The sequence below is a fragment of the Geospiza fortis genome, unplaced genomic scaffold (genome assembly GCF_000277835.1).
Source record: "Geospiza fortis unplaced genomic scaffold, GeoFor_1.0 scaffold1056, whole genome shotgun sequence".
Classification (NCBI taxonomy): Eukaryota; Metazoa; Chordata; class Aves; order Passeriformes; family Thraupidae; genus Geospiza; species Geospiza fortis.
Window position 1 is genome coordinate 177,713 of NW_005054680.1, and position 11,119 is coordinate 188,831.

Genomic DNA, 11,119 nt, shown 5'->3' on the forward strand with positions numbered 1-11,119 from the left:
CGGCGCTGGAGGCCCCCGCGAGGAGAGGTCTCGCGAGATCTCGGGGGGGTGTCATGTGACCTCAGCTGATTCCAAGATGGCGCCGCCCAGCGCCGCCGGAGAGGGGAGACGAGACGAGACAAAACAAAATAAAACGAAACAAAATAAAATAAAATACGGTGTAATCCCGTGGTAATGGGGCTCCAGCGCAGGGAAGGTGCAAAGCTGCTGGTGCTACCTTGCCGGGCTCCGAATAAAACGGGCTCAAACCAGCTAAAATGCATTAAACCCGGGTAAAGCAAGCTAAAACGGGATAAAACGTGCTAAATCCGACAGGCGCCGGGTGGCCTTTGGTCGCAGCCGGGGGAGGAGCCGCGGAACCCCCCCGGTAGCAGCCGGATGTGTCACGGGGGCGGACCGGATCAATAAATCATAAATGGCAGGTGTGAAAAATGCGCATTTTATGATTGGCTTTTCGCAAATCTTAAAATGAATATTGCATGTGCTGTGTTAGAAAGTTATGCTGTATTCATTTTTTAAAGTAGTGCGTTAAATATAGTTTTAGGTTGTAACAAAATGTTAAAATAGAAAGGATGCTGTGTGGGATACTTTTTTAAAGAAAGGCCTCGCGGCGAGACAGCAGCCACAGGACACCTGAACCTTTCAGAGAAAGAGAATTTATTGCTCCACTATCAGGAGAAATGAACTTCTTCCTGCCTCGAAGGCGCTGTCAGGATTCAGAGGAAGAAGCTGACACTGCCCAGACAGAATCCTGTGCTTGAATGGAATTTATGCATCATGGATGAGGTGTATGAATATGCAACAGGCTGTGGCTTTTAAGGGTTAATCCTCTGTTAACGTGGGGCCTTTTTCGGGCTTATTTTGCCCAGAAAGAGGCACCCAGATGTCTGTAACTCTTTGTTTCTATTGTCTCAAATCGTCCTAATGTCAATTGTTCACATTTTTATTACTCTAATTATATTGCTACTTTTAGAACCATTTCATTACTATTAAACTCTTAACATTTTAAAAAACAACTGATTGGTGTTTTTCACACAACTATTAAAATGAACGCAATATGTGTTGTGTTGGAAAGTTGTGCTCTATTCATCTCTTTTAATTAGTGCTCTATTAATCTCTTTTGATTAGTGCTCTATGAATCTCTTTTAAGAAGTGTGGTAAATGTGATTTTTGGGCTGTAGCATGACATTAAAGTAGGAACTACGTGATGTAAGATACTTTTTGTAACTGGCCCAAAGAATGAAAAAGATACTCCAGAAATTCTTTGTGCAGAGATAACAGCAAACACCAGGATCCCAAGAGAAGAGTTATTGCCTCCTTATTGGGAAAACTCAGATCTTTGAGGAACCAAGGAAATTGATTTACAAGATGAGGAGGGAGCTAAAATTAAGCAGAAACACGCCATGAATAATGCATGAGATCTATGAATATGCATCAGGCTCCTGCTTTTAAGGGTTAATCCTTTGTTGGCAAGGTGTGCCTTGTGGCAGAGTGCCAGGCACCCAAATTCCATCATTCTTCACTTTTTATTTATTTTTTATTGATTTATTATCTTATTTATTGTTTATTTTCTTTATTTTTAAATTTTTATTTCCTTTTGTTTATTTTCATTTATTTTTATTTTTATTTTATTTATTCTTATTTACTTATTTATTTATTTTCATATATTTTCATATATTTTCATATCTTTTCAGCTAGGTTCAGACTCTTCCTAGAGGAAGATGATAACAGTTGATGAGAATAGTTTAAGACCATATGTTGCTACAAACCAGAAGAATTAGGCACAGCCCATACAACTGTGCTGCATGGAGTGCAGGCTGAAAATAAAAACTGAGGTACAGCCCCAGACAAAAGCTGCAAATGCTAATTAGCACCCCCTAGGAAAAACAGACTTTTAGCTGTTAATTGTTAACCATAACTCGCCTAATGGTCACTACATGAGGAGATGTTTTCCTGAGGAAAGGGGAATATTGAAAAATTCAGGTTTGTGATACCCATATGTATTGGACAGTGTGTCCAAAGCTGTTGCATTCAATAAGAATTTCATCCTCCTGAAATAGAGCAAAATTTGCCCTGGAATCTGTGGGGTCTTTTGGTAAAGAAAACACCCACAGAAGGCTGCTTCCCATTGTGGGAGGAGCATGAGGAGGACATTTCACAGTTTAGACACCATTTAAGGGTCATTCCTCCAGGTTCCACTTCTGTCCTAAATCAGCTGCAACATTTTATCCTGGGTGTCCAATGCATTTTTAACTAAACAGGTGTCTAAAAATATTAAAAAAAAATAGGAATCACCCTATAGATCTTAATAGGCCTTGGGCCACTCTATTTTAACAGCGAATAAGTGTGTATGCAAATTGTTATTATTAACATTAAATCTGGCATCTTTTAATTAAGTATTAAGAAGCATTCATGTGCTTGTGGCAAGTCCTTCTGTTGTGTTTCTTTTCTTTGATTTAGAATTTATTATTCAACCAGGCGTAAATCCTTTTTTGTGTGTCCCGTTCTTGTTCTGCTCTTAAAGAATCATGGAATTGTTAAGGTTGGAAAAGACCTGCAAAATTAACCAGCCATTAAAGTGACCCTGCCAGCTCCACCATTAAGCCATATCCCCAAATGCCACATCTACAAACCCTCTTTTAACATCTTTTAAACCCTCGAGGGATGGTGACCCCACCACCTCCCTGGACAGCGTGTTCCAACCACCCTTTCAGTGAGGAAATTTTCCCTAATATCCAATCCAAACATCCCCTGGAAGGGAGCATTCTGCATTTTTCCTTTGCTGCTTTTTTTCCCGCATTTAAAAATCCTGAAAATATTGAATTTGCCTGGGAAATTCGGTATAATTTCACACATTATCCTCTGTAGAGCTGAATCTATTTCTTTTTCTGTGGCTGTATCATTAACAGTAAAATATTTTGTATTTCTCACTGTGTGTATATATATCGTAGATATACTCCCTAGCTCTCTTTAGAGTTATAAAAAGCCTCCACTTGCCCCATGTGACCTTGTCACCACAAATTGCTTTTAGATTCTGTGCCATTTAAACAAACTCATCAATTCACTTTCATGTTCCTGCAACTGCTAAGAAAGAAAAGAAAAAAGGAAAAAAGGGGGGAACAAAGGGTGCTGGAGTATGCAATGTATGTCCAGGCTCATTCTCACTTTGACGCACACTTTTCTTCACCTCCCTTTGAGGTTGAAGTTCAGGGAATTCATGCTACTGACATGGAACAGTTTCTGTTCAATCCCCGTTAAATCCATGGATTTAGGGCTGTGTTAAACCCCTGAAAACCATGGATTTGGGGCTGTGTGGGACCCCGTTAAATCCATGGATTTAGGGCTGTGTTAAACCCCGTTAAACCCATGGAATAAGGGAGGGGTGTGCCAGGAGGTGCCGAGGAGGGGCTGGGTTGTGCTGGAATGTGCTGGAATGTGCTGGAATGTCACAGGCCCGGGGAGCTGCTGTGGAGGGACTGGGAATGGGCAGCTGTGAGGTTCCCTGCATCCTTCCCCCTTGGGAGCTGGGAATCTCGAGCAGAGCCCTCCAGGGGGAATGGGACTGGGCAGGTGGAAGTTCCCTGTGTCCCTCCTTTTGGCTTCCCTGGAGTTCCCCTGTATCCCTCCTTTTGGCTTCCCAGGAGCCGGGAATCACGAGCAGGCTGGAGCAGAGACCCCAGGGGAACTGGGAATGGGCAGCTCTGAGGTGTCCCTGCATCCCTCCCCTTGGCTTGCTGGGAGTCGGGAATCACGAGCAGAGCCCTCCAGGGGGAATGGGCAGCTCTAAGGTGTCCTTGCATCCCTCCGCCCTCGGGAGTCAGGAATCACAAGCAGGCTGTGGGAACGGTTTATTGATTTGTGGGGATGAGCTTTATTGATTTGTCAGGTGGGACATTGGCACTGCTGGGGATGGAGCAGGGCTGGGGAGGCAGCAGGGCTGGGGCTGCAGCCCAAACCAGGAATGCAGCACTGCTGGGGCTGCAGCCCAAACCAGGAATGCAGCACTGCTGGGGCTGCAGCCCAAACCAGGAATGCAGCACTGCTGGGGCTGCAGCCCAAACCAGGAATGCAGCACTGCTGGGGCTGCAGCCCAAACCAGGAATGCAGCACTGCTGGGGCTGCAGCCCAAACCAGGAATGCAGCACTGCTGGGGCTGCAGCCCAAACCAGGAATGCAGCACTGCTGGGGCTGCAGCCCAAACCAGGAATGCAGCACTGCTGGGGCTGCAGCCCAAACCAGGAATGCAGCACTGCTGGGGCTGCAGCCCAAACCAGGAATGCAGCACTGCTGGGGCTGCAGCCCAAACCAGGAATGCAGCACTGCTGGGGCTGCAGCCCAAACCAGGAATGCAGCACTGCTGGGGCTGCAGCCCAAACCAGGAATGCAGCACTGCTGGGGCTGCAGCCCAAACCAGGAATGCAGCACTGCTGGGGCTGCAGCCCAAGCCAGGAGTGCAGCCCGAGCTGGCTGAGCGTGGATGAAATCCCGGTGGGATGCAGCTGCAGCAGGAGCAGTGCAGGGCAGGTGCTGGCACACGGAGCTCCTGCAGGGAGCAGGGGGCCAGGGGCAGCTTCCCGCAGCACAGGGGAGCAGCAGCAGCAGCAGTGGCTCAGCACAGCACAGAGCAGGGGGCCAGGGCCAGATTTCCCTGGCACAGCAGGAGCAGCACTGGCACAGCACAGGATGCCAGAGCTGGATTCCTCTGATGGAGCAGAAGCAGCACCAGTGGAGACAAGGATGCCAGGGGCAGATTTCCCTGGCACAGCACGAGCAGCACCAGCACAGAGCAGGGTGCCAGGGCCAGATTTCCCCGAGCATGAGCAGCCCTGGCACAGAGCAGGGTGCCAGAGCTGGATTCCTCTGGTGGAGCAGAAGCAGCACCAGCACAGAGCAGGATTTCAGAGCCAGTTTCCCCTGCACAGCAGGAGCAGCACCAGCACAGGGCAGGGTGCCAGAGGTGGTTCTCCCTGGCACAGCAGGAGCAGCACTGGCACAGCACAGAGCAGGGTGCCAGAGCCAGTGTTCCCGGCACAGGGCGAACAGCAGCAGCAGCACTGGCACAGAGCACTGGCATGGAACACCAGCGTGGTGCAGATCACCAGGACAGTGCCAGAGCTGATTTCCCCAGCACAGAGCGAGCAGCACGGGCAGCACCAGCACAGAACGCCAGCAGGGTGCCAGAGCCAGTTTCCCCTGCACAGCAGGGGCAGCACCAGCACAGAGCAGGATGCCAGGGGCAGATTTCTGCAGCACAGAGTGAGCAGCAGCAGCAGCAGCACTGGCACAGCACAGAGCAGGGTGCCAGGGGCAGATTTCTGCAGCACAGAGTGAGCAGCAGCAGCACAGAGCAGGGTGCCAGGGGCAGATTTCCCTGGCACAGCAGGAGCAGCAGCAGCACAGAGCAGGGTGCCAGGGGCAGCTTTCCCTGGCACAGCAGGAGCAGCACTGGCACAGAGCAGTGGATGGACACCAGTGTGGCGCAGATCACCAGGACAGCACCAGAGCTGGATTTCCCTGGCACAGAGGGAGCAGCAGGAGCAGCAGCAGCACAGAGCAGGGTGCCAGAGCCAGTTTCCCCTGGTACAGCAGGAGCAGCACTGGCACAGGGCAGCACAGAGCAGGGTGCCAGGGGCAGATCTCCCTGGCAGAGCAGGAGCAGCACCAGCACAGAGCAGGATTTCAGAGCCAGTTTCCCCTGCACAGCAGGAGCAGGATTTTAGAGCAGCTTTCTCTGGCACAGCACAGAGCAGGATTTCAGAAGCAGCAGGAGCAGGATTTCAGAGCAGCCTTCCCTGGCACAGCAGGAGCAGCACAGAGCAGGATTTCAGAGCCTGTTTCCGATGGCACAGCAGGAGCAGCACCAGCACAGAGCAGGATTTCAGAAGCAGCAGGAGCAGGATTTCAGAGCAGCCTTCCCTGGCACAGCAGGAGCAGCACTGGCACAGAGCAGTGGATGGACACCAGTGTGGCGCAGATCACCAGGACAGCACCAGAGCTGGATTTCCCTGGCACAGAGGGAGCAGCAGGAGCAGCAGCAGCACAGAGCAGGGTGCCAGGGGCAGCTTTCCCTGGCACAGCAGGAGCAGCACTGGCACAGAGCAGTGGATGGACACCAGTGTGGCGCAGATCACCAGGACAGCACCAGAGCTGGATTTCCCTGGCACAGAGGGAGCAGCAGGAGCAGCAGCAGCACAGAGCAGGGTGCCAGGGGCAGCTTTCCCTGGCACAGCAGGAGCAGCACTGGCACAGAGCAGTGGATGGACACCAGTGTGGCGCAGATCACCAGGACAGCACCAGAGCTGGATTTCCCTGGCACAGAGGGAGCAGCAGGAGCAGCAGCAGCACAGAGCAGGGTGCCAGAGCCAGTTTCCCCTGGTACAGCAGGAGCAGCACTGGCACAGGGCAGCACAGAGCAGGGTGCCAGGGGCAGATCTCCCTGGCAGAGCTGGAGCAGCACTGGCACAGCACAGGGTGCCAGGGGCAGATTTCCCTGGTAGGGGCAGCAGGAGCAGCCCTGGCACAAACCCTGGCACAGAGCAGCATGGACCAGGGTGCCAGAGCCAGTTTCCTATGGCACAGCAGGAGCAGCACCAGCACAGAGCAGGATTTCAGAGCCAGTTTCCCCTGCACAGCAGGAGCAGGATTTTAGAGCAGCTTTCTCTGGCACAGCACAGAGCAGGATTTCAGAAGCAGCAGGAGCAGGATTTCAGAGCAGCCTTCCCTGGCACAGCAGGAGCAGCACAGAGCAGGATTTCAGAGCCTGTTTCCGATGGCACAGCAGGAGCAGCACTGGCACAGCACAGAGCAGGATTTCAGAAGCAGCAGGAGCAGGATTTCAGAGCCAGCTCTCCCTGGCACAGCTGGAGCAGCACAGAGCAGGATTTCAGGCCCAGCTCTCCCTGGCACAGCACAGAGCAGGATTTCAGGCCCAGCTCTCCCTGGCACAGCACAGAGCAGGATTTCAGGCCCAGCTCTCCCTGGCACAGCACAGAGCAGGATTTCAGGGCCTGTTTCCGATGGCACAGCAGGAGCAGCACTGGCACAGCACAGAGCAGGATTTCAGGGCCAGCTCTCCCTGGCACAGCTGGAGCAGCCCCACACGGCTCTCGCACAGGGACAATTCCCGTCTGCAGCTCTCTGCCCGTGTGTCCCTGGCGAAGGGCAGCCCTGGGGTGGTGCCAGGGGCAGTGCCCCATCCCCAGGCCAGGCAGGAACAGCACCAGGGCTCCCTCTGAGAGGGTGTGGAAGGCTGCAGGGGGAGCTGGGGCACAGTTCTGTGGGGTCTGTGGAGCACCAGTGACATTCCTGGCGGTGGGTCAGGGATTCCTTCTGAGCCACGCGCAGCTCACACAGCCCCAGCTCACGGGGAGGGCTCTGAGCACAGGCAGCACACCGGAGACCCCAAACCTGGAGAATGTCGGGGTCCAGAGCGGAATGTGGCGGGTGGAAGCTCCACGGGGCTCTCCAAGCCTGCTCCTCCCCTCGCCTCCCCTCAGCAAGGAGCACTCCAGATGGCACAGGGGGAGAAATCAGCCGTGGGAGCGGCAGGAGAGGGGCTGATCCTTCCCAGAGGGACATGGATCCGGCTGGGGGCTCCTGCAGCAGCTCCCAAACCCCCTGGGAAGGGGCTGCCGGGGGTGCTGCCCCCTCCCCACAGCCTCCCTGGGCGCAGGGAGCAGAGCACATCCCAGGACGGGATTCCTGGGCTCGGCCCCGAGCACGGCCTGGGCGAGTCCCCGGGGGCCCAGGCGGGTCCTGCCGGGCTGGGGGGGGCAGGGGAGCCCTTTGGGATCCCCCCGGGGCGCCTCAGTCCCCTGGGCTGGGCTCACAGGGCTTGGGAGCGGTGCTTGTGGAAGGCGCTCTCCAGGAACGCGGCCAGCTTCTCACAGTCGTCCTGCAAGCACAGACACAGGGGCTGAAATCCCTCGGCCACAGACGCGTCCTCTGGAAAATCCTCTCCTCGGGATTTTCCTCCTGAGGAGCTGAGAGGCCTCAGCAACAAAATGTAAACAGTGGTTAACATTATAATAATTAGTAAACAACAATTATCTGCTGGTGTGGAATGCAACAGGTGCATCTGTGATTGGTCTCATGTGGTTGTTTCTAATTAATGGCCAATCACAGCCCAGCTGGCTCAGACTGTCTGGTGAGTCACAAGATCCTTTTCCCTTTCCTCCTCTTTCCTTTCCTTTCCTTTCCTTTCCTTTCCTTTCCTCTCCTCTCCTCTCCCTCCCCTTTCCCTTTCCTTCTGATGAAATCCTTTCTTCTATTCTTTTAGCATAGTTTCAATATAATATATATCATTAAATAATAAATCATGCTTCTGAACCATGGAGTCAGATCCTCGTCTCCTCCCTTGCCCTCAGAGCCCTGCGATCACCGTCCCACCCTTTGGCCAGGAGGATCTTTCCTCCTGAGAGGCGGGGAAGCTTCAGCTTCTCCGTGTTTTGCTGCTTGGGAATGTGATCTGGAGAATTGTTTACCCAGCATGTGAATTGTTTTTAATTAATGGCTGTGGTTAATGGTGTTTAATTAATAATTTAATTAATGGTGTTCACAGGGGTCCGAGGACGAGGGAAGAGATGAGGATCTGACTCCATGTTTCAGAAGGCTGATTTATTATTTTATGATATATATTGTATTGAAACGATACTAAAAGAATAGAAGAAAGGATTTCATCAGAAGGCTTGAAAGGAATAGGAAAGGAATGACAATAAAATCCTGTGACTGACCAGAGAGTCCGAGCCAGCTGACTGCGATTGGCCATTAATTAGAAACAACCACATGAGACCAATCCCAGATGCACCTGTTGCATTCCACAGCAGCAGATAATTATTGTTTACTAATTATTATAATGTTAACCACTGTTTACATTTTGTTGCTGAGGCCTCTCAGCTCCTCAGGAGGAAAATCCCGAGGAGAGGATTTTCCAGAGGACGCGTCTGTGGCCGAGGGATTTCAGCCCCTGTGTCTGTGCTTGCAGGACGACTGTGAGAAGCTGGCCGCGTTCCTGGAGAGCGCCTTCCACAAGCACCGCTCCCAAGCCCTGTGAGCCCAGCCCAGGGGACTGAGGCGCCCCGGGGGGATCCCAAAGGGCTCCCCTGCCCCCCCCAGCCCGGGCGGAATAGAATAGAATATGTAATATGTAATATGTAATATAATATAAGGTAATGTAATGTAATGTAATATAACATAACATAATATCTTAATAAATCAGCCGGCTCCCAATATAACATCATGAAATAATAAATCAGCCTTCTGAAACATGGAGCCAAGATTCTCATCTCTTCCCTCATCCTCGGACCCCTGTGAACACCATCACAGCCATTCATTAAAAACAATTCACATGCTGGGATTGGAGCCCCAGGAGGGGCTGAGGGAGCTGGGAAGGGAATGGAGAATTCCTGAGGAGCTGGGAAAGGGCTGGAGAATCCCTGAGGAGCTGGGAAGGGAATGGAGAATCCCTGAGGAGCTGGGAAGGGAATGGAGAATCCCTGAAGAGCTGGGGAGGGAATGGAGAATTCCTGAGGAGCTGGGAAGGGGCTCACCTGGAGCAAAGGAGGCTCAGGGGGAATTTCTGGCTCTGCACAGCTCCTGCCAGGAGGGCACAGCCGGGGGGATTTGGGATTTATCCCAGGGAACAGGCACAGGAGCAGAGGGAACGGCCTCAGGCTGGGCTGGGGCAGCTCAGGGCAGGATATTGCAGAAATCCCTCCTGGAAAGGGCTGCCCACCCCTGAAGTGTTCCATTAACACCTGGATGTGGCACCTGGGGACGTCACCAGGGTGGCCTCGCGCGTTTGGCCTCGTTAATCTCGGAGGTCATTTCCCAAAGGAATGGTTCTGTGATTCCTTAAGTCAGGAATCAGCCTCCTCCCCTGGGAGCTCCCCTGATCCTCCCACTCAGAATTATTTAAGCTCCAGCTAATTAGCACGTGCCACAGCGGGCAGCTCCCCCTGGAACAGCTCCTGGAGCGGAGCCTGGAGGCAGCAGAGATCCCAGAGATCCCAGAGATCCTGAGGGGCCCTGGGGACTCACCTCGTGGATGAACCCATAATGCACCAGCTCTGTGGCCAAATCCTTGGAGTTGTCAGCTGCAGAGACAAGGAGAACAGGAGGACACGAGCATGGAGTCAGCTCGGGGAGCTCCCGAGCCTGGGAGAGCTGGGAAATGGGGCAGGGAGGGGGAGCAGGGGTCCTGAGAGCTCCAAAACACAGCTCTGGACATTGTGCAGGTGGAAATGGGGAGCAAAGTCCCAAAACACAGCTCTGGAACATGTGCAGGTGGAAATGGGGAGCAAAGGCTCCTGAGAGCTCCAAAACACAGCTCTGGACAATGTGCCACTGGGAAAGGCTTGGTGTGGTCAGCAGAGCAGAGCCTGGGGCAGGAGCAGCTCCCAGACTCCATTCCTCAGCAAGGAAAGGAAAGGAAAGTTCCAGGAAAATTCCAGGAAAGGGAAGGGGAAAGGAAAAGGGGAAAGGAAAGGGGAAAAGGAAAAGGGCAGGAAGAGAGGAAAGGAATGGGGAAAGGGAAAGGGAAAGAAAGGAAAGGGAAAGGGAAAGAAAGGAAAGGGAAAGGGAAAGAAAAGGAAAGGAAAGGGGCGGAAAGGAAAGGAAAGGAAAGGGGCGGAAAGGAAAGGAAAGGAAAGGGGCGGAAAGGAAAGGAAAGGAAAGGAAAGGAAAGGAAAGGAAAGGAAAGGAAAGGAAAGGAAAGGAAAGGAAAGGAAAGGAAAGGGGAAGAGGAGAAAGAGAGGAAAGGCATGGGAGAAGGAAGAAGAGGAGGAAGAGAGGAAAGGAAGGAAGGAAAGGCAAGGCAGGGAATCTCTCTGGGAAGCTGTCTGGAAGCTGGCACGTTCCATGCCCACCAGGGGCGCCCCCAGCCCCCCAGAGCAGCCCACCCTCCCCTCCTCTCCCTCCCTCCCTGCACACACACTGGGCAGCAGGTCATAGCTGAGCTGGCGGTGCAGCTTGTCCTCCAGGATCAGCAGGAGCGTCAGCTGCAGAGACACCAGAGAGTGCTCAGGCAGCCCTGGGGGGCACTGGGGGGACTGGGGGCACTGGGACTGGGAGCTCTGAGCAGTGCTGGGACTGGGAGCTCTGGGAGAACTGGAGCACTGGG

At 52.8% G+C, this 11,119-nt stretch overlaps 1 protein-coding gene across 2 annotated transcripts in view; it reads right to left on the reverse strand.

The window, feature by feature from the left end:
• Nucleotides 1-7,028: 7,028 nt before the first annotated feature.
• The window catches only part of LOC102045607 (nuclear receptor-binding protein 2), an 11,574-nt gene continuing 7,483 nt past the window's right edge, over nt 7,029-11,119 (reverse strand). The window contains exons 7-9 of one of the 2 annotated variants that reach the window (XM_031065105.1): nt 10,934-10,997; nt 10,039-10,094; nt 7,029-7,894 (exon numbers count right to left, since the gene is read on the reverse strand). In XM_031065105.1, the coding sequence (XP_030920965.1) occupies nt 7,826-7,894; nt 10,039-10,094; nt 10,934-10,997 (189 nt within the window). In that variant the 3' untranslated portion in view covers nt 7,029-7,825. The remainder of the gene's footprint in view (nt 7,895-10,038; nt 10,095-10,933; nt 10,998-11,119) is intronic. The other variant, XM_031065106.1, reaches the window with a different exon arrangement.